Consider the following 23214-nt stretch of genomic DNA (forward strand, 5'->3'; position numbering starts at 1 on the left):
TAAGGAATAAAAGAATGACGAAAGTAAGATTAGGCCCAATCAAGGATAATAGTGGTAAGTTGTGTGTGGAGTCAGATGAGATAGGGAAGCGCTAAATGAATATTTTTCAACAGTATTCACTCTAGAAAACGACAATGTTGTCGAGGAGAATACTGAGATACAGGCTACTAGACTAGGTGGGATTGAGGTTCACACGGAAGAGGTGTTAGAAATCCTTCAGAAGGTGAAGATAGATAAGTCCCCTCGGCCGGATGGGATTTATCCTCGGATCCTCTGGGAAGCCAGGGAGGAGATTGCCAAGCCTTTGGCATTGATCTTTAACTCGTCATTGTCTACAGGAATAGTGCCAGATGACTGGAGGATAGCAAATATGGTTCCCCTGTTCAAGAAGGGGAGTAGAGACAGCCCTGGTAATTATAGACCAGTGAGCCTTACCTCAGTTGTTGGTAAAGTGTTGCTAAAGGTTATAAGGGATAGGATTTATAATCATCTAGAAAAGAATAAATTGATTAGGGATAGTCAGCACGGTTTTGTGAAGGGAAGGTCTTGCCTCACAAACTTTATTGAATTCTTTGAGAAGGTGACCAAACAGATAGAAGAGAGTAAACCGGTTGATGTGGTGTATATGGATTTCAGCAAGGCGTTCGATAAGGTTCCCCACAATAGGCTATTGTACAAAACGCGGAGGAATGGAATTGTGGGAGATATAGCAGTTTGGATCGGAAATTGGCTTGCTGAAAGAAGACAGAGGGTGGTAGTTGATGGGAAATGTTCATCCTGGAGGGCAGTTACTAGTGGTGTACTGCAAGGGTCGGTGTTGGGTCCACTGCTGTTTGTCATTTTTATAAATGACCTGGATGAGGGCGTAGAAGGATGGGTTAGTAAATTTGCAGACGACAGTAAGGTCGGTGGAGTTGTGGATAGTGACAAAGGGTGCTGTAGGTTGCAGAGAGACATAGATAAGCTGCAGAGCTGGGCTGAGCTGTGGCAAATGGAGTTTAACGCAGACAAGTGTGAGGTGATGCACTTTGGTAGGAGTAACTGGAAGGCAAAGTACGGGGCTAATGGTAAGATTCTTAGTAGTGTAGATGAGCAGAGACATCTCGGTGTCCATGTACACAGATCCTTGAAAGTTGCCACCCAGGTTGACAGGGCTGTTAAGAAGGCATGCAGTCTTTTAGCTTTTATTAATAGAGGGATCGAGTTCCGAAACCAAGAGGTTATGGTGAAGCTGTACAAAACTCTGGTGCAGCCGCACTTCGAGTATTATGTACAGTTCAGGTCACAGCATTATAAGAAGGATATGGAAGCTTTGGAAAGGGTGCAGAGGAGATTTACTAGGATGTTGCCTGGTATGGAGGGAAGTTCCTATGAGGAATGGCTGAGGGACTTGAGGCTGTTTTCATTAGAGAGAAGAAGGTTGAGAGGTGACTTAATTGAAACATGTAAAATAATCAGAGGGTTAGATAGGGTGGATAGGGAGAGCCTTTTTCCTAGAATGGTGACGGTGAGCACGAGGGGGCATAGCTTTAAATTGAGGGGTGGAAGATATGGGACAGATGTCAGAGCTAGTTTCTTTACTCAGAGAGTAGTAAGGGAATGGAACGCTTTGCCTGCAACAATAGTAGATTCGCCAACTTTAGGTACATTTAAGTCGTCATTGGACAAGTATATGGACGTACATGGAATAGTATAGGTCAGATGGGCTTGAGATCGGTATGACAGGTTGGCACAACATCGAGGGCGGAAGGGCCTGTACTGTGCTGTAATGTTCTATGTTCTATTGTCACTGGTGACTGGAGGGGTGTCCAGGAAGTTTAAAACCAAAATAGACCCTTCCTGGGGGAAGCCACTGATGGAGGATCTGCCAGTGGTAGGTGACTCAAGGCATTCACATTAACCACTTGGCTTCCTGGATGGTGTTCTAACTTTGTACATGCTGAGAATAAGGGCCCAATGCTGAAGTCTACTAGAAGATATGGGAGGCTCTGCCTTGTCTTCCTTCAGTCACTCTAGCAGAGATTTGTGATCTGTTACTTTGACAAATTCCCATCCATAAAGATACTGGTGGAACTTCCTTATGCCAAAGATGACTGCATTATGTCGAAGTTCTCCGAGTGCTCTTTATTGGTCTTCCCTGTTACTAATAAGTCATTTGGATGAATGGTAACTTGGGATAGCCCTTGTAAAATGTTCTCCATGGTCTGCTGGAAAAGGGTGCAGGCTGATGATACCCTAAACTTAAGGGTTGGAGTCCCAAGCAAATCTCGCTAAAGACAGATTTGGCAACCACAGATACAGCTGCGCCAACATCGACCTCCATGGGATCTGGGTGACCATTTAACCAAACATTAATTTTAATCAATTTCAGTTTGGATGTCACTAAGCAAATTAACTGTTCCAGCCCACATGTAGAGAGACTTCCCAGGGTGTGCACTGTTCTGGGTGCTGGCCTACAAGTTTTCTTAATCAAGTCAAGCCTTGTAGGAGCCCTTTGCTGTTTTGTGTCCGCAGACCAGCAGCAACTACAATGGCTTGCTGGCCCAAATCCTGAAGAACCTTTTAGCCACTTGGCCAAGGTTTGGCTTTGTGGGACTCTACTCTGAGCTGATTTATGGTCCCTCTGCTCCGGATATGGTCTTTGTGAGGCTGAGCAAGTGCCTGCACTCAAGTGGTGATCCCTACAGTCAGTTGGATAGGTGAGTGTGTCCACTTTCTTTGGGATGCCCTGTAGCTCCCATACTCCACTTGCTGTATTTTCTGATGACAAAGCCAGCTCCAGTTGGGCTTCAGCTAGTAGACACTTCTGCAAGGGTACATCAGTAGTCCTATATACCAAATGGTCTCCCAGCATCACATTCAGTGTTAACACAAATTCACGTGCCTCTGCCAGTCGTCACAACCTTGTGAAAAATTCTGATATGCCCCTAGTTCTCTAACAGCCAAATAAAACTGATGGTATCTCAGAATTGGTGAAGGTTTAGGGTCATAATATTCCTTAACCAACTCTATCAACTCTTGGAAGGTTTTAGTGTCTGGTGTCTCTGGGAAAGTTAAGCCCCTTATAACCGAAAATGCTGCAGATCCGCAAGCAGCCAGAAAGATTAGTGATTGCTTTTCAAATGCTTGTTATTTGCCTGGAAAAGATATCACATTCTTTGCACATAGTGGGCCCAATCTTTGACAGAAGGATCAAATGAGTCAAGTTTCTCAAATAAAGGCATGATGCCAGAAATGCTTACCCCAACTCCAAGATGACCTTTGCAGGTGAATGTTCTTCAGACACATACTATTTTCTCCCATTGCCACTGAAATAACTGCATAGGGGCTGCTATCCCTTCACCAAATCACCCTATATTTACTTGTGTACAGTACACAGACTGTGGCCAGCCAGCTCGGAGCTGAGGAAATTCTAAATCTCCCGTGAATATTGATCAGCCAGGGCTTCCCTGTTTGGTCCAGTTTAACAACACCAGTCAAGGAGCTCGTAGTCAATGAGGTCCACCCGGTTCCAATCACTACATAAGTCAACATAAGAAATTACAAGCATCTCTGGAGATCAGTCAAAGAAAGGCAAACAGTGCAGTTTTACAACTGACCTTGGGAGACCTCAATATTGGAACTATACACAGCAGCTGGGAATGATCAGTGATTTCAGAGACTGATCAGCTAAGTGTTTGATTTTAAGACTTATAAATCTTAATCTTTTTTACTGTAAATCCATAATAGTGAGTAAGCTGAGAGTTAATATTTATGTTTTACTGAGATCTGTCTCTTGATTAAATTTTTAATATAAAAGATAGGTATTAACTTATCCTGGAGCAGTATTTTTGAGCAGTATGATTGTGCTAACACTGAGTTTTTGAGGAAGTGTGTTGTGTTGTAATTCTTTTTGGGTCTATTGACTGTTTAAGATGCTGAGATGGCTTTTAGTAGAGTGATGTGGTCTTCCTGTTGGATGTGGGAAATTAGGGATAATTTTAATTTACCTTGATGTTATGTCTGCAAGAAGTATGTTTGGATATGAATCCTATTGGATCACATTGAATTGGTTAGAGTGGCAGTTACAGACAATGAGGAATTTACTGGAGCTAGGAGGCGTGATGGATGTCAGTTTCAGATAGGTAGGAAAACTGCAGATACAGTCAGGTAGATGAGTTACTACTAGGAAAGGTAGGAGAGTTAGGCAGGTAGTGCAGGAGTCTCCTAAGGCTATCCCCTTCTCAAAAAAGTATGCTATTTTGGATAATGTTGAGAGTGTTGGCCTGTCAGGGAGAATACAGCACTGACAGCCAGGTTTTGGTAGCAAGACTAGCCCTACTATAAAGAGTATAATTAGAGGGTCCAAGGGATCGATTGTGATGGGGGAATCTCTAGTTAGCAGCTGACAGTGAGAGACAGAATTGTGTGTCACCTCCCTGGTGCCAGAGTCTCCCTGGTGTCTTGAGGGTTAATAATATTCTCAGTGGGGAGAGTAGCAGAAGGTTCATTGATACCAATGACACAGGGAGAGAAAGGGAGAAGGTTCTGCACAGAGAATATGGGAAGTTAGGCAGGAGGTTAAAAAGTATGCCCTTGAGGGTAGTAATACCTGGATTACTCTTGGTGCCATGTGCTACTGAGAATAGAAATAGGAGGATTGGGCAGGAGCTGGTCCGAGGGGCAGAGATTCACATTTTTGGATCATTGAGATCTCTCCTGGGGTAGAAGTGACCTGTATAAGAAAGACAAATTGCACTTGAATTGGAAGGGGACTAAAATCTGGCGGGAGGATATGCTAGAGTTATTCGGGAGGCTTTTGGAGAAACCCAAAATGATGACAGTGAGAAAAAAAGATGTCTAAGGTTGGTACAGTAGAGAAGAGGAGCAAATTAAATAGTCAAGACAGGCAAGAGCAAGGCAGAGAATGAGGTGAGAAAAATAAATTACATGCATTTATTTCAATGCAAGAGGATTGACAGGTAAGGGAGATGAACTTAGGGCATTGTTGGGAACATGGGAACGAGGAAATCAGTTATTACAGAATCAAAGCACAGGGTGGGGGGGACAGGACTGACAGTCTAATGTTCCAGGATATTGATGCTATAGGAAGGATAGCAAGAGGGATGGGGGCAAGAGGAGGGGAAGTGATGTTTTTGGTTAAGGATAACATTATGGCTGTCCTTGCAAGGATATTCCTCGGAGAATGTCCAGTGAAGTTATATCGGTGGAACTGAGAAATAGGAAAGGGATGATCACCTTATTAGAACCCTATTAGTGAGTGGGAAATTGAGAAGCAAATAAGTGAGGAGATCTCTGACATCTGTAGGAGTAATAGGGTGGTTATGGCAGGGGATTTTTAACTTTCCAAACATAAGAGTGCAATTGCCATAGTGTTAAGGGCTTGGATGGAAAGGAATTTGTTAAGTGTGTCGAAGAAAGCTTTCTTATATTGCATGTGGATGTACCTACTAGAGAGAGAGAAAAAAACTTGACCTTTCCTTGGGAAGTAAGGAAGGGCAAGTGACTGAAGTGCCAGTGAGGGAGCACTTTGAGGCCGGTGATCATAATTAGATTAGTTTTAAAACATATGGAGAAGGATAGACCTGATCTAAAAGTTAAAGTTCTAAATTAGAGGAAGACCCATTTTTACAGTATTAGGCTAGAACTTTCAAAGGTTGATTGGGAGAGGCAATTCACACCTTAATGGAAGGTTGCAAAATGGGAGGCCTTTAAAAGAGATAATCAAAATTCAGAGACAGTGTATAGGGGGTGTTAGGGTGAAAGGCAAGGCTGGGAGGTGTAGTGAATTCTGGATGACTGGAGAAATTGAGGTTCTGGTCAAGAAAATGAAGGTGGCATGTGTCAGATATAGACAACTGAGATCAAGTGAATCCCTAGAGGGAGTAGAAGGGTAGTAAGAGTGTAATTAAGAGGGAAATCAGGAGGGCAAAAAGGGAACGAGATACCTTTGGCAAATAAAGTTAAGGAGAGTCCAAAAATATTCTACACATACATTAAGGGCAAGAGTAACTACGGAGATAATAGGGCCCCTTAAAGATCAATATGTACGGAACAACAGGAGATTGGTGAGATACTTAACAAGTATTTCACATCAATATTTACGGTGAAGAAGGATATGGAAGCTAGAGAATCTGGGGAAATAAATAGTGATATCTTGAAAGTGTCCATATTACAGAAGTGGAGGTGCTAGACGTATTAAAATGCATAAACGTGGACAAATCCTCAGGACCTGATCAGGTGTATCCTAGAAATTTGTGGGAAGATAGGTAAGAAACTACTGGGCCCCTTGCCGAGATACTTGTATCATCGATAGCCACAGGTGAGGTGTTGGAAGACTGCAGGTAGACTAATGTGGTGCTATTATTAAAGAAAGGCTGTTAAGGAAAATCCAGGGAACTATAGGCCAGACAGCCTGACATCAGTGGTGGGAAAGTTGTTAGAGGGGATTCTGAGGAACAGGATTTGCATGCATTTGGAAAGGCAAGGACTGATTAAGGACAGTTAGCAGTTTTTTGTGCTGGAAATTGTGTCTCCTTGAGTTTTTTTTGAAGTGACAAAGAAGATTAATGAAGGCAGAGTGTAGATGTCTAAATGGACATTCATCAAGATTGCAGATGGTATACTGGTTAGCAAGGTTAAATCCCATGGAATCCAGGGGGAAGCTAGCCAATTAGATACATATTTGGCTTTAAGGTGAGAGACAGAGCAGCTTGGACTAGAGGTCTGTGACATGTGGTGTGCTGCAAGGATTGGTACTGGGACTACTACTTTTGTCATTTATGTAAACGATTTAGATGTAATATAGGAGATATGCTTAGTAATTTTGTAGATGATACCAAAATTGGCGGTGTAGTGAATAAAGTTATCTCCGAGTATAACGGGACCTTGATCAGATGGGCCAAGGTGTGGCAGGTGGAGTTTAATTTAGATAACCGTGAAGTATTGTATTTTGATAGGGGAAATGAAAGCAGGATTTATACACTTAATGGTCGGGTCTGAGGGAATGTTACTTAACAAAGAGACCGAGGAGTGCAAGTGCATTATTCCTTGAAAGTGGAGTTGCAGGTAGACATGATGGTGAAGGCGGCATTTGGCACCTCTGCTTTCATTGGTCAATGCATTCTGTATAGATTTGGGAAGTCATTTTGAGGCTGCACAGGACATTGATTAGGCCACTTTTAGAATACTGTGTTTACTTCTAGTCCCCCTGCTATCAGAAAGATCTGTTAAAAATTGAAAAGGTCCAAAAACAATTTACAAGGATATTGCCACGCCTGGACAGTTTAAGCTATATGGAGAGGTTGAATAGGCTGGAGCTATTTTACCTAGAGTATCAGTGGTGACCTTGTAGAGATTTATAAAATCGTGAGGGGCACGGACAAGGTGAATAGCCAAGGTTTTTTGCCCAGGCCAGGGGAGTCCAAAACTAGAGGGCATAGGTTCAAAGTGAGAGAAGATAGATTCAAAAGGGACCTGAGGGGCAACTTATTCACACAGAGGGTTGTGCATGTATGAACAAGCTGCCAGAGGAAATGGTGGAGGTAGGTACAATTACAACATTTAAAAGGCATCTGATGGGTACATGAATAACAAGGGCTTAGAATAATACAGGACAAACGCTGGCATATGTGACTAGCTCAGTTAAGGATATCTGATTTTCATGGACAAGTTGGACCAACTATTTTGTTTCCAAGCTGTATAACTCGATGATTCTATAAACTTTTCAAATCTATTTTCTCTTTTCCCAATTTAAAAAAGGCATGTTTGATTTATAAGCTTTTATAACAGAGGCTCTGTACAGCATTATGAATCTTTCAAATATACACCAATAAACACATACAATACCTTGTATCCCTCTTCCCTCCCTCCAAGGGTAGGGAAAATTATTTACATGGTTTAATAATTATAAATGATTTTCCGTTAAAAAAATAGTTCCACAGCAGATATAAATGATGTTTCAAACTCCTGGTCAGAGAATTTGCTCACAGACTGTCGAGCACTCTTCCTGATCTCCAGTCTCTTTTCAGGTGACAGTGATAGAATGTTCTTCATTGCATCTGCATAACTTTCTTCACTATCTGCTAGGAAACCCGTCTGAACTCCATTATGTGGTACTACTATGTCCAGCTTGGGGCCTCCTGAATTATGGGCCAGAATAACAGTTCCTGCTGCCATGCATTCAACCACCCCTGAAAGAAAAAGTGCAGACAATTAAATAGTCATGGTAAATCACAGACTATTCATTACCTTGAACTGTAAAATAATTTAAAATTGAAGTAAAATCAATTTATTTCATAAATATAAAAAACAATTTTTCAATGTATCAGGGGTTCTAACTAACTTGTTCATCTAGGTTTGAATAAGTATTCTTTAATCCTAGCACACCATTCATCGCGAGATAGTAATGTGAATAAACAATCGTATACCATGTCAGTAAAGTTGCAAATTAACTCTTGACAGTTCTATTTTGTTTGAGAAGGTTCTAGGCTTCCTCTGTGCAAAAGCCTCATGCTGTGCCACTAAATGAATATGGGTTTATAAAAGTGGATTCCTAACTGTATTCAGACAGCTAGCCAAAAAAAGTCATCAACATTTGATATAAGTCACTAGACACTAAACTAAAATTCTAGTTGTATCAGCAATCATTATTTAATACTAGTCCCATTTTTGCCTTCACCCAACTCCCTTCTGACTTAGAAGTCACTTCACCTGACGAAGCAGCAGTGCTCCAAAAGCTTGTGATTTCAAATAAACCTGTTGGACTATAACCTGGTGTCGTTTGACTCCCAACTTTGTCCACCCCAGTCCAACACCTATTCCTCCACATCCCAACTTAGAAAGAATAACAAATAGTTTTGCTCTTCTCCACTCACCCTCTTAGTTACTACCATTGAATGGGTTGTTCAGGCTACGCAGAACTATAGCAATAACTTTCAATTTTTAAGGATTTTTGGTGTCACATCTGAAATACATTTCCCCTACCTGCTGTTCCCACTAGTGAAAGGTGCACAAGGAATGAATAAATACCCAATTTTAATCATCACCCTTCCCAATCAGTGGAACCTCAAACTGTTAACAGAAACCAGAGTTTGTTTTTTTAGAATTCATCACTTTCTAAAATATCCAAATGAGCCCAAATGTAATTGCATCAGAAAACGGGACAGTCAATTGCCAAGAATCATAGAGGAAAGATGATGATTTTGCACTAGGTACATACAATGTGCTCCAAAAATTGCTTCATACTTATAATTACTAAACAGAGGACTGTGTTGATTTAGAATTTCAATTGAAGTAGAGTTAGATAATTCTGTTTTTTTCTCTCAAGACTTGCATGCAAAATTCTATAAAAGCCTATAAATAAAAGCGAAACATCAATCTATAATAATTCCTGAAATGTAATCAATATTGAAGTTGTACAGTATTCTCACCTATACCAAAATGTTCATTCCACATTGTGTGCAGTCCAATAATGGCTTCCGCTAGATGTTTCTTAAGTTCTTCAAATGAAATGTTAATCTTAAACTCAACACTTTCCATAACTCCCAAATTTTTGCACAGTTCTTTTAGAGCAGCTACTCGCACTTTGTCATCTGCATTACGGCAACCGCCAATCAATATTAACTTCACAGCTGACTTCTGAGCACTCTTCATCTGAAGGAACTGATTGAAGGCTCTGATTTGTAGAGAATGGTCTTTCTCCGGCCGAAACTGGCCAATTGAGACAATGGAATGTTCTGTCTTTTTAGTGTCATCCACTAATGGAATATCCAGGAATGTCTGTACATCACAGGGTGGGTAGACAACATGGGTTCGGTCACCAGCTTTCCAAAGAGCAAGGATATGATTCAAAGTCCATGTGGAATTTACCATTACAATGTCACTGCAAGAACCAACCAATCCATACATCCAAGCGAAGATATAATAGTATACAAGTTTGAGATTGCTCAGTACGGGATTTGTCGATATAAAATCTGCATTGTTAAATCTTGGATTCCTGTCCCTCACCACAGACAGCATGTCTGTGCTAACTGTAGGATAATGAACATAGCAGCCAATATGGCAGCCTCCCAAGTACTTGAAGAGAGGAAGTGTGAAAGCATAGCCCATGGAATCTACAAAGATATCTGGAACACATTTCATAAGGGCCTCCCACCCAAGGAAAATAGACCCCAGACTTTGACCTAGGAGAGTGAAATATGGATAAAGCTTAGCTTCAACAAGATGTCGTTTTTCAAGGAAAACAAACTGAACAGGTTGCAGAAGTTTGATATTAAAGCGTCTATAAGCTCCATTCAGAATTTCTTCATCTGTGGTATCTTGATCTCCAGTATAAATAATCACTAAAATATCTTCATAGCTGTGAATTTCAAAAATAGACATCTTTTAGAATGGATCCGTCACTAACTTTGATATTTATAGTGCAATAATACCGGGGAAAATGTTTACAGGATACTAGACACTTAAGTTATGCAGAAATAAACATTAAATGTTGGTTAAAAACCAAAAGAACTGTGGATGCTGTAAATCAGGAACAAAAACAAAGTTGCTGGAAATGCTCAGCAGGTCTGGCAGCATCTGTGGAGGAGAAAACAGTTAATGTTTCGGGTCCGGTGACCCTTCTTCAGAAGTTCTGAGGAAGGGTCACCAGACCTGAAACGTTAACTCTGTTTTCTCCTCCACAGATGCTGCCAGACCTGCTGAGCTTTTCCAGCAACTTTGTTTTTGTTCCTAATGAACTGTTCGTTGATATGCTGCAACACTAAAATAGATTATATCAAGCATTTTACATTTATCTAAAGTTGAAGTTAAAAAAAAATTGATCAAACAAGGTACAAACTTTGATTGAAAACATTGTGCAAATATTGGCTGTAATAGAAGCTTCCAGCATGGACTACATGTGGAAATATTGATCAAAATGTTGCATTTATAATGTGTTTAACATAAAAATAAAGTCTCAACATGTTAGAAGAGAGTATTATCAGAAATAAATTAACAGGGAGACATTAGAACAGGTGACCAAGCTTGGTGCCATACTACTAGGATGTTGCTGGAGTGCACCCTCTTCGGGAAGTGGAGAATATTCCATCTCACTCCTGACACTGCAGCCTCTGACCTGTTCTCATAGCCACAGTATTAATGTATGGCTTGTGCACTTCAGCTTCTGGTCAATGGTGACCCTCATGTTTAACACTGTTGTTCAGTGCCATTGAATGTCAATGGGAAATTCTCCCTTGTTGAAGATGGTTAGTGCTTGGTACTAATATGGCATTGGTGCTATTTGTCACTTATCAGCCCAAACGTGAATAGTGTACCAACATTGCAGCATATGGATCCTAAAAATTGTGCAATCATCAGTGGACACTCCCACTTCTGACCTTACGATGGACAGCAGGTAATTGATAAAGCAGCTGAGGATAGATCGGCCTCAAACTCTACCCCGAGGAACTCCTGCAGTAACATACAGGGATTGAGATGTGTAGCCTCCAACATCCACAACCATTCTCCTTTGTGAGGGAATGCTTCCCCCCATTGAGTCCAATTTTCCTAGGGACCTTTGATGACACATTCAGTCAAATGTTGCCTTGATGTCAAGAGCAGCAACTCTTACCTTCGCTCAAGTTCAAACCTTATGCCCATGTTTGAACCAAGGCTATAATGATGACAGGAGTTGAGTGGCCCTGGTGGAACTCAAACTGATTGTTGATGAACAGGTTATTTTTCTTGCAGTTTCTAGTTTTACCTACATTCTCTCACTTCACAGTTATGATTGAGCTTGAAGTAATGCTTAGGATTATTATTCCTGTTTCACTTGGTATTCCATACAGTTAAAATGATCCCACAACTATATTTTGGTTTGAAAGCAACTAACTAAAATTATCAACTAGACTCCAACTGAAGAAATTGGGACTCACCTCTTCTGTAAAGCTCTTATTGCACACCATAATACCCTTTCTCCGCCACCCCCAGCATTACAGTATGGGTGAAAGAATGCCACCACTAGTCGTCTCTTGCCATTTTTTCCTGAAGTTTGTAGTATTTTCTTCTTTGGGCAGATCCAGAATCGAATATACAATAAAATAGCAGCAAGGATAAATGATAAGCCAGCAGTTACGAGAAGTGCAGGAATGATCAACGAAAACATAAACCTAACGGAAAGAGCAAAAGATTATATAAAAAGCTAATCATCAGCTGGATAGATAGACTGCCACAGTATTTAATACATTACAATTGGAACTTTTTAGCCACCACTGCTTGGAAGCTTTTTGATCTCGATTCTAAACTGTATATCTGCTCAGAAAACGCTGCTCTGCAGCTTGCCACATCAAAGCACACAGAAATATGTTGGGATGACTGTATCTCTTTATTCATACGGCCTCACAAAGGAAATAGCCCGAGTGCTTCAAAAAAATGTACCACCATATTATCTCCTGCAATTGGCCCAAAGTATACACAAATCTGCGATCTGTAATATTTGCAACTAAATTACAGATGTATCTTTTTATGAGGAAGGGTATAACAGCCAGGCTGAGCAAGAAGAGATCTTCTCGAAATATAAGGTCCAAAAGGGACTTAACACATTGGATGCTGAAAGAATATTTTCCTTGTGGGAGAGACCAGAAATAAGGGACTGCATTTAAAAGTAAAAGGAGCCTTCCATTCTCGGGCTGAGAGATTAATGACATTGAATGAAAAAGAAACAAGATAAAAATTATTGCACAACACTGAATGGAGGAGAAATTTCTGCCAATAGCATAAAACAAAGTATTGTCAGATCAGCTTTTTACTTTTCTACTTTCATTAAATTCAATGGATGTGGTTCATAACGAAGGGGTGATGTCACTTAATTTATGACTGCGAGAAATCTTTAATCATTTAGGTCTGAAAAACTGACAATCTCATTTCTGGAAATAATTAAGGCAAAGTATATTAACAACACGTGACATGGACTGTAAGCAGAGCATAGTGTAATCAAAATTTAACTTTTAACTTCTAAACGTCAAACAAGTGTGAAATGAAACCAAAACTCATGAGATGTGACATCTGATTATGGTTCACACCTAACACGTGGTAATGACAAAAGAATAATGGAGCGGCAATCAATTTCACTGAACAGTGAGGTAAGAAATCACTGCATAAATCTTAAGAAATTGACCTGAATATTACAGTAATCTTATAATGAAAGTTCCCATACTAGCATGAAGGCTGAAAAGCTCAGGACAAGCCAATCTGTGTAAATGACACAATGCTTACTTGAAAATAGGCTCTCAAGAAGAAAAAAAATCTAAGTGATCCATACTGACTTTGACCTTCTTCTGACAGAAGATAAATTGGAAGATTTTCCGAATACTTTGTCTAGATATCCAAAGACGACACCACCAGCTATGGAGATCAGCACTCCATATCATCTGTCCCATCATCCTGCAGGACAGGTAAACCATCCTCACCTGTCATGGGTCACATGTGACTATGAATCATTTTAAAACTGTTGCTTCTTCATAAAGTACTTTTAAATTAATTCTGAGCTGAACCCTCTTTCTAGGTAATCTCTGACTGCAGGACCAGAATCGTATGGCTCAAAAGGAGGAAGTCCATTTGACACAATTCGCCAAATATTAGAGAAACTCAGTAGATCAGGCAGCTTCTGTGGAGAGAGAACCAGTCAACATTTCAAGCCCAATATGACTCTTCAGGGTTCTGTTTTATACCAATTTTGTCATTATTCCAGCACTTAGTATTTTGTAGTTACTAGTGGCCCTTAAATACTGCAAAAAAATCAAAGAACCACAGGTGATGGAAATCAGAAACAAAAACAGAAATTGTTGGTAAAACCCAGTAGGTCTGGCAGTGTCTGCGGAGAGAAAGTAGAGTTCTTGTGACTTTTTCAGAACTATCTTTGTTTCAGATTTTCAGCATCTGCATTTCTTGATTTCATTCTCCTGTCAAGAACGATTCTGGTCCAGATTATCCAGAAAGAAGGTGACATTCACAATTAATTTAACTGTAGCTTAATTAAGGAGCAACAGTTTAAAAATGATTCATAGCCACACAGATAAGATAAACATTTGATCCATGACAGGTTCAGAACAGTTTTGAAGAATGGTCACTGGACCCAATACATCAACTCTGATTTCCCTCAACTCATCCACTGTCCGATGTCCAGCTTAAGACCACAAGGAACAGGTGCAGGAATAGACCATTCAGCCCCTCAATCCTGCTCCATCATTCAACAGGATCATGGCTGATCTAGCATTCTTCACATCCAATTTCCTGCCTTTTCTCCATAACCGTCCAATCAAGGATTCATCAGTCTCTTCATAAACTCTTCATTAATGCTTCCTAGTAACATGTTCTGACAGAATAATTATTTTGAAGTTTGTTCTTTTTATTTCAAAAATATGCTTTCATTAAAAAAGGATCTTTTTATTGTCACAACTGCAGTTCCGTTCTGTACAGTAGCATATCAAGTGAACAAACCTTCATCTGAGTTTGATGAAAACCAAAAAAAACTGCGGATGCTGTAAATCGGGAACAAAAACAGAAGTTGCTGGAAAAGCTCAGCAGGTCTGGCAGCATCTGTGAAGAAAAAACCAGAGTTAACATTTAGGGTCCAATGACCCTTCGTCAGACCCTCCTGGACCCAAAATGTTAAACCTCTCAGAGATAATGGGAACTGCTGGAGAATCCGAGATAACAAAGTGTGGAGCTGGATGAACACAGCAGGCCAAGCAGCATCTTAGGAGCACAAAAGTTGACGTTTCGGGCCTAAACCCTTCATCAGGAAGGGGGAGGGGGAGAGGGTTCTGAAATAAATAGGGAGGGGGGAGGTAGGCAGACCAAAGATGGGTAGAGAGGAGAGTGTAGGTGGGGAGGGGAGATGTCAGTCCGGGGAGGATGGACAGGTCAAGGGAGCAGGATGAGCTTAGAAGGTAGGAAATGGTGGCATCATTGTGGCACTGCAGAAGGCTCAGGATGGACATGTTGGAATGGGAGGGGGAGTTGAAATGGTTCACGACTGGGAGGTGCAGTTGTTTATTGTGAACTGAGTGTAAACGTTCTGCAAAGCGGTCCCCAAGCCTCTGCTTGGTTTTCCCGATGTAGAGGTAGCCACAATGGGAACAACGGATGCAGTATACCACATTAGCAGATGTGCAGGTGAACATCTGCTTAATATGGAAAGTCATCTTGGGGCCTGGGATGGGGGTGAGGGAGGAGGTGTGGGGGCAAGTGTAGCACATCCTGCGGCTGCAGGGAAAAGTGCCGGGTGAGGTGGGGTTGGAGGGGAGTGTGGAGTGGACAAGAGAGTCACGGAGAGTGTGGTCTCTCCAGAAGGCAGACAAGGGTGGGGATGGAAAAATGTCTTTGGTGGTGGGGTCGGATTGTAGATGGCGCAAGTGTCGGAGGATGATGCATTGGATCGGGAGGTTGGTGGCGTGGTATGTGAGGTCGATGGGGATTCTCTTTTGGCGGTTATTGTGGGGGCGGGGTGTGAGGGATGAGTTGCGGGAAATGCGGGAGACACAGTAGAGGGAGTTCTCGACCACTGGGGGAGGGGGTTGTGGTCCTTAAAGAACGCAGCCATTTGAGATGTATGGGAGTGGAATGCCTCATCCTGGGAGCATACGCAGCGCAGGCAAAGGAATTGGGAATATAGGATGGAATTTTTGCAGGAAGGTGGGTGGGAGGAGGTGTATTAACTCTGATTATTTTTTACTTCACCGATGCTGCCAGACCTGCTGAACTTTTCCAGCAATTTCTGTTTTTGTTCCTGATTTACATTTGAGTCTATCCCAACCTACCAAAGGCATCTCTTACACATACAAGACTATATTTACACGTACCGAGGGAGTGGGAAGGTCCTGTAACTGAATGGATGTTATTTATCACCGCCCCTGACGGGCAGAATCAGGCAGCACTTCACTTACCTCAGTAACTCACAGAGACACCAGCTCCCAGCCGCCATCTTGGACACACTGACCTCCGCTCCGGAAGTGAATGTTCCCGTGTCGCTCAGTAACCGAAGGTAATTGTTTTACAACGATTAGTCAATTTCCGAGAATAAAGATAGAGATATCACCTACTCAGGCAGAAAAAAAATTAAACAAAATTGCAGCGATGTTTGAGGCTCATTGTCCTTCCCTGGCGGGGTGTGGGGTGAGTGAGGCTGGAGTAACGTGTTGTTCCTCTGACAGCTCTTCGCTCCTGTGTACATATTTTTATTTACCTAACTATACCCGAATAGGAATAAAACCAGTGTTCCGCTGTACTCTGAAAAGTGTTATTTTAAATTCTAGGGTAGGTTGTATTTGGTTTTGCTTATAAAATCAAACCCTTTACCTCTGGGTAACTAAAATTATTGACCATAGTCTTTGTGGTTTGGACGTTATTTTGCTCCCTGTGAGTGTTTTCTGAACTTTTTTTGGCATCTTGCCTGGAAGAACGATGACTTGTATTATAGTATGGATTCATAGAGAGCGGATTTTTATTTATTTTAAAGGGCACTTTGTGTCCGTGAAAAATATCTAGCAAGTTTAATTCCGTGATGTAGCATTGACGAGCTGTTTTAACATGGGAACAGTATTGCATGGCATGTTGACCCATTTTAGACCATGTCACCAAACGTCTGGAAATCCTTCATTCACATTTGCAGTTTCATAAAGTTCATGCTTCTTAAAATCGCTATCATTTTGGAGCGACGTTAGTATGGTTTAGGCAATAGCAGCTTTATTTTAAATTCTGATAAAAATATATCTTTTTTTAAAAAAAGGCTCTCCAAAAGTATTTGGGTTTTGGGGATGTAAGATTGAAAACTATTATTTTTGCAAAACAGTTATGGTATATAAAAGGTAGCATTTCTTCCTTCACTTGATCTGAGGATTTTCCTGTGGTTTTCAATCAACATTCTGCATTGTTAATACTTTTTTGTGTTTTTTTTTGTTTTACATGTTCCTGAGATATTGTCTTTGTGCCAGATCTACAGTTGCTATGATACTGCTTGGAATTTCAATTGGAGCAGAGAATAAACAATGTAAATGGTACCTTTGCCTGTGTTTTCAAGGAAGAAGATTATATTTCAGCTGCATTTCAACAATCAGAAATGTTTTGATGATTAACCATGTGTTTAAAAATAATATGGAACAATTACAACCGTGCTTCTTAGTATTTTGGAGCATACTTGGAATGTCAAATAAACATCTTGGCTTCAGAGCTACATTTTTTTTGTCATACTGCACAATACTGTACAAATTGACATTTTATAATATGATACAATAGAGCACAGGAACAGGCCCTTCAGCCCACCAATGCTGTGCCGATACCTACTCCCGATTTAGACCCGCTACTTATTGGCCATGTGTGGTAGCTATCCTTCTGTTTAGTTCACATTTATGTGTCTATCAACATCTGGTTTGCTGCCCATGCCATGTGCTAGCGAGGTGAGGAATAGGGAGCGAGAGCAGTTGAACACATGAACACAGGGAGGGATTCAGATACCTGGATAATTGGGGCTCATTCTGGGGTAGGTGGGACCTCCCCAAAAGGGATGGTCTACACCTGAACCAGAGAGGTACCAATATCCTTGCGGGGGAAATTTGCTATTATTCTTCGGGAGGGTTTAAACTAACTCAGCAGGAGGATGGGAACCTGAATTGTAGCTCCAGTGTCCAGGAGGTTGAGAGTAGTGAAGTCATAAACAAGGTTTCAAGGTCACAGGAGTGTACCAGCAGGGAGGATGGTGGTTTGAAGTGTGTCTACTTCAACGCCAGGTGTATCCAGAATAAGGTGGGTGAACTTGCAGCATGGATTGGTACCTGAGACTTTGATGTTATGGCCATCTTGAAGACATGGATAGAGCAAGGACAGGAATGGTTGTTGCAGGTTCCAGGGTTTAGATGTTTCAGTAAGATCAGGGAAGGTTGTCCAAGAGGGGGAGGTGTGGCATTGTTAGTCAAGGACAGTATTACGGTGGTAGAAAGGTGTTTGATGAGGACTCATCTACTGAGGTCGTATGGGCTGAGGTTAGAAACAGGAAAGGAGTGGTCACCCTGTTGGGAGTTTTCTATAGGCCTCTAAGAAGTTCCAGAGATGTGGAGGAAAGGACTGCCAAGAAGATTCTGGATAGGAGTGATGGTAACAGGGTTATTGTGTTGGGGGACTTTAACTTTCCAAATATTGACTGGAAACACTATATTTCGAGTACGTTAGATGAGCCAGTTTTTATCCAATGTGTGCAGGAGGGTTTCCTGACACAGTATGTGGATAGGCCAACAAGAGGCAAGGCCACGTTGGTGACAATGGGAACTGCAGATGCTGGAGAATCCAAGAAAACAAAATGTGGAGCTGGATGAACACAGCAGGCCAAGCAGCATCTCAGGAGCACAAAAGCTGACGTTTCGGGCCTAGACCCTTCGTCAGAGAGAGCCTCTCTCTCTGACGAAGGGTCTAGGCCCGAAACGTCAGCTTTTGTGCACCTGAGATGCTGCTTGGCCTGCTGTGTTCATTCAGCTCCACACTTTGTTATCTTAGTGAGGCCACATTGGATTTGGTTCTGGGTAATGAACTAGGCCAGGTGTTAGATTTGGATGTAGGTGAGCACTTCGATGATAGTGACCACAGTTCAGTTACGTGTACTTTAGCGAATGGAGAGGGAATAGGTATATACCGCAGGGCAAGAGTTATAGCTGGGGGAAAGGCAATTATGAGGCGATTAGGCAAGATTTAAGATGCATAGGATGGGGAAGGAAACTGCAGGGCTTGGCACAATTGAAATGTGGAGCTTGTTCAAGGAACAGCTAATGCGTGTCCTTGATAAGCAAGTACCTTTCAGGCAGGGAGGAAGTGGTCAAGCGAGGGAACTGTGGTTTACTAAAGAAGTTGAAACTTGTTAAGAGGAAGAGGGAGGCTTATGTAAAGATGAGGCGTGAAGGCTCAGGATGCTTGAGAGTTACAAGTTAGCCAGGAAGGACCTAAAGAGAGAGCTAAGAAGAGCCAGGAGGGGACATGAGAAATCTGGCAGGTAGGATCAAGGAAAAGCCTAAAGCTTTCTATAGGTATGTCAGGAATAAAAGAATGACGAGAGTAAGATTAGGTCCAGTCAAGGACAGTAGTGGGAAGTTGTGCATAGAGTCTGAAGTGATAGGAGAGATGCGAAATGAATATTTTTTGTCAGTATTCTCACAGGAAAAAGACAATGTTGTCGAGGAGAATACTGAGATACAGGCTATTAGACTAGGTGGGATTGAGGTTCATAAGGAGGAGGTATTAGCAATTCTGGAAAGTGTGAAAATAGATAAATCCCCTGGGCCGGATGGATATATCCTAGGATTGTCCGTATCCATGAGTATCTGAAAACTTATGGATTTATGGTCACTATCCCCAAAATACTGCCCACTGAACTTTGATCACTTGGTTGAGTTCATATCCCAACACCAGGTTTGTTTGGGCCCCTCCCTTGTTCGACTAACCACATACTGTTTCAAAAAACCCTCCTGGACACAGCTAATAAATTGCTCTCCTTCCTATTTGTGGGTGGCTCAGTGGTTAGCACTGCTGCCTCACAGAACAGCTACCCGTGTTTGATTCCAGCCTTGGGCAACCCTCTGTGTGGAGTTTGCACGTTCTCCCCATGTCTGTGTGAATTTCTTCCAGGTGCTCCGGTTTCCTTCCATAGTCCAAAGATGTGCAGGCTAGGTGGAAAGGCCATGATAAATTGCCCATAGTGCCCAGGGATGTTTAGGTTAACAAGATCATTCCAGGATGTCCTTCCTCAACATAGCTGTGAAATGCTCCCTAACCAGTATGTCAACTTCTCCACCTGTTTTGCTTCTTCCTTTGTCTCATTTAAAACATTGATTCCCAGAAGTTTAAGTTGACGATCCTGTCCCCTTTTAACCATTTTTCTAATAACAACATAATAATTGCATGCATTAATCCAGGCTGTAAATTCATCCATCTTACCTGTTATATTTTTTGCATTGAAGCAAATACAGTCCAAGCCTCCAGTTCTGCTGAGCACAGCAGCCTCTCCCTTACTGCTCTTCCTCTTAGATAGGAGTTCCCTGCCTATGCTCAGGGTACTATCCATGCCTTCTGCCTCCCTCAAGACTTTCAATTCCCTGGACCCCAACACATCATTTTACCTTGGACATCCAATCCCTCTACATTGGTATTCCCTATGCAGGTGGCCTAAAAGCCCTCCACTTGTTCCTCTCCCGTAGGCCCAACCAGGCTCCCTCCACCGTCACCTTCACCTGCCTAATGGAACTTGTCCTTACCCTCAACAACTTTTTCTTTAACTCCTCCCACTTCCTACAAACAAAAGGGGTGGGAATTCCCCTCCCCCCGCCCCGGTCTGAGCTATGCCTGCCACTTTGTAGGATGTGTGGAACAGGCCTTCTTCTGCTGTTAGACTGGGACTATCCCTCATCTCTTCCTTCATTACTTTGACAACTATATTGGTGCTGCCTTGTGCTCCCATGAGGAGCTTGAACCATTCATCAACTTTACCAACACCTTCCACCCCAACCCAAATTCACCTGGACCATCTCTGATACCTCCTTCCCCTTCCTGGACCTCTCTGTCTACATCTCCAGTAGCTGTCTCAGCCCTGACATCTATTTCAAGCCCACTGACTCTCATAGCTACCTTGACTACACCTCCTGTCACCCACCCTCCTGCAAGAATGTGATTCCCTATTCCGAATTTCTCCCCTTCCGCCGCATCTGCTCCCAGAATGGAGGGTTTCACTCCTGAACATGTCAGATGTCCTCCTGTTTCAAGGACTTTAACGTCCTCGCTCCATTGATCCACAATGCCCTCAACCATATTGCTTGCATTTCCCACACTTCTTCCCTCAAACCCATGTCCAACCCTCCCGCTCATTCCTGCCTCCTTGACCTGACACTACCTGTCCAATTTCTTTCCCACCTATCCGCCTGACCCTTGCCACTGGCCAATCCCCACTACCCCCTACCTGCATCCACCTTTCACCATTCCCACATACCTTCTGCCAGCCCCACCACTCCTCCCCAGTCCTGATGAAAGGTGTAAACCCAAAAAGTCAACTTTCCTGCTCCTCTGATGCCGCCTGACCTGTGTTGTTCCTCCAGCTCCACACTGCATTGACTCTGCTCTTCTTTTTAGCTATATTTGCCTTGGACTCAAGCTCTTCCCCAGTCTCTATACTTACTGACCTGCTGCTCTGGTTTCCACCCTCCGGCCACACTAGTTTAAACCCTGCCTAAGTATAATTATGTTACAAAAACAATGTTGCTGGAAAAGCTCAGCAGGTCTGGCAGCATCTGTGAAGGAAAAAACAAAGTTAATGTTTCGGGTCCAGTGACCCTTCCTCGGAAGGAGCTTATAATTATGTTATCTATCTATTTATTTACAATTCTTTTGTGGTTTGAAGAAATAATTTTTGTGTTATAAATATGCAGAATATACAAAATGCATGATTGTAATAGAGTCAGAGAGTCAAACAGCATGGAAACACACCCTTCTGTCCAACCACTTCCTGATGACCATAATTCTAAACTGAACTAGTCTCACCCACCTGCCCTGGGCCCATATCCCTCCAAACATTTCTTATTCATGTCCTTATCTAAATGTCTTTTAAACATTGTAACTGTACCCTCGTCCATCACTTCTTCTGGAAGTTCATTCCACACATAAACCACTCTCTGTAAAAAATTACCTCTGATGTCTTTTTTAAATCTTTCCCCTCTCACTTTAAAAATATGCCCTATAGTCTTGAAATCCTCCAGCCTAGGGAAAAGACCTACCATTCACTTATTTATACCCCTCATGATGTTATAAGCCTCTGTAAGATCACTCCTCAACCCTTTGATTTTATGTAAATTATAAATAATTATAATTTAAAATTATTTAATTAATTTAAAAGTATAGCTAAAATCTTAGTAAATGTATGTAAATTATCTGCTTTGTTTAAAGCAAACCCAGATTTACGGTGACAAAACCAGAAATTGCTGGGAAAACTCATCAGGCCTGGCAGCATCTATGGAGAGAGAAAGCAATTTTGTGTTGAGTGACCCTTTGTCTAGCTACAATCAGATCTGAAAATGGGGTCGAGGGAGGGGTTAGGAGTAAACAATAGTTGAAGATGGAGCCCCAAGAGAGAAAAACATTTCAGCGGACAAAGAAATGGATAAAGATCAGCTTGGGAGAATGAATAGCTGCTAATGGGGACCATTAGTGGGTGATTATGGTTGTTTAGGCTAGCAGTCCATGTGACAACAAGGCCTGGCGTACGGGAAACAGGGTAAGGATATGGGAGAAGATGTTCAGGCCCTAAAATTGTTGAAGTCAGTGAGGGTATCCTTTGGATACTCGGGTTCCTCCCAAAGTCCAAAGATTTGCAGGTTTGGTGGAATGGCTATGCTAAATTGCCCATAATGTTCAGGGATGTGCAGGCTATTACCATAGCTAATGAACTGTTTGGTGAATGATTGGATGCAGTTTCTCAATGGTGTGGTGTTGTGTTCATCATCACCTAATACACTTGCTTCCACACTAGAAAAACGAATGGGAAAATCCTTTGAACACAGAATTAGTTCAACAGATAATCATTGAACCTGGTCTTGTTTGAATGTACATCTTGGGTTTAGATGTTAGACTTAGATTTTATTGCCATGTGTACTCAAGTATGGAAGTACAGGAGTACAATGAAAAGTGTTTGATGTTGACAGACATGATGCCATCTTAGGTACAAAGGTACCTAGGTACAAAATAAGTTGGTAAAAAGCAGTAAGAAGAACAGAGTTAAAAAGTTTAAGCATGACCTTCATTGAACCTGCAGGAAAATAAATAAATAAGGTATTAGTTGGCATTAAAGTCCTCCTTAGTTTAAACTAGAAAAAATAAAGGAATTAACTTAAAAGTTCAACAGTCATTGATGAGCCCTCCCCCGTCTCATTGTCTGGGAAACCACAGCTGCCTGTTCTCGACGACACCACCACAGATACCGGGTCAACTTCACTCAACATGCGCTCTTCCTGCATTGGGCTGTGATGGCATTGCTGCTGCTGCTGAAGCTGCCACCTCCCCGTTTACAACAGACAACGGATGGCTTGTAGGGCAATATTATTTAGGATTATTTAGGGAATTGATGAATGCCACAATAATATGTTCAGGTTGCCACATGTGTAAACCTTTAAGCTTAAACATAGAGGGAAATTGACTTAAGAATTTTATACA

The 23214-nt window shown here is 41.8% G+C and overlaps 1 protein-coding gene and 1 long non-coding RNA gene across 3 annotated transcripts; one reads left to right on the forward strand and one right to left on the reverse strand.

The window, feature by feature from the left end:
* Nucleotides 1-7766: 7766 nt before the first annotated feature.
* On the reverse strand, nt 7767-16154 carry alg11 (ALG11 alpha-1,2-mannosyltransferase). Of its 2 annotated transcripts, XM_048532991.2 has the most exons (5): nt 15927-15945; nt 14479-14577; nt 11916-12149; nt 9432-10360; nt 7767-8192 (listed from the first exon to the last, which is right to left on the reverse strand). In XM_048532991.2, exons 3-5 carry the CDS (start codon nt 12143-12145, stop codon nt 7924-7926), a joined length of 1428 nt encoding a protein of 475 aa, XP_048388948.1. In that variant the 5' UTR covers nt 12146-12149; nt 14479-14577; nt 15927-15945; the 3' UTR covers nt 7767-7923. The 2 variants fall into 2 exon arrangements, with proteins under 2 accessions (XP_048388948.1, XP_048388947.1); XM_048532990.2 differs by lacking the exon at nt 14479-14577 and having other exon boundaries at nt 15927-16154.
* LOC132209777 (uncharacterized) lies at nt 15960-17212 on the forward strand. The gene is made up of 2 exons (XR_009445862.1): nt 15960-16024; nt 16974-17212. It is a non-coding gene; the product is annotated as an uncharacterized LOC132209777 (long non-coding RNA).
* The last annotated feature ends 6002 nt before the right edge of the window (nt 17213-23214 follow it).

This window comes from Stegostoma tigrinum, chromosome 6 (assembly GCF_030684315.1).
Source record: "Stegostoma tigrinum isolate sSteTig4 chromosome 6, sSteTig4.hap1, whole genome shotgun sequence".
Classification (NCBI taxonomy): domain Eukaryota; kingdom Metazoa; phylum Chordata; class Chondrichthyes; order Orectolobiformes; family Stegostomatidae; genus Stegostoma; species Stegostoma tigrinum.

Coding starts and splice junctions, on each gene's coding strand:
- alg11 (XM_048532990.2), bottom strand. CDS start 15,964: ATGGCGGCTGGGAGCTGGTGTCTCTGTGAGTTACTGAG. Junction 12,150..15,926: donor TGTCTCTGTGAGTTACTGAG/GTAAGTGAAGTG, acceptor TCTTTCCGTTAG/GTTTATGTTTTCGTTGATCA. Junction 10,361..11,915: donor ATAAGAGCTTTACAGAAGAG/GTGAGTCCCAAT, acceptor TGAAATTCACAG/CTATGAAGATATTTTAGTGA.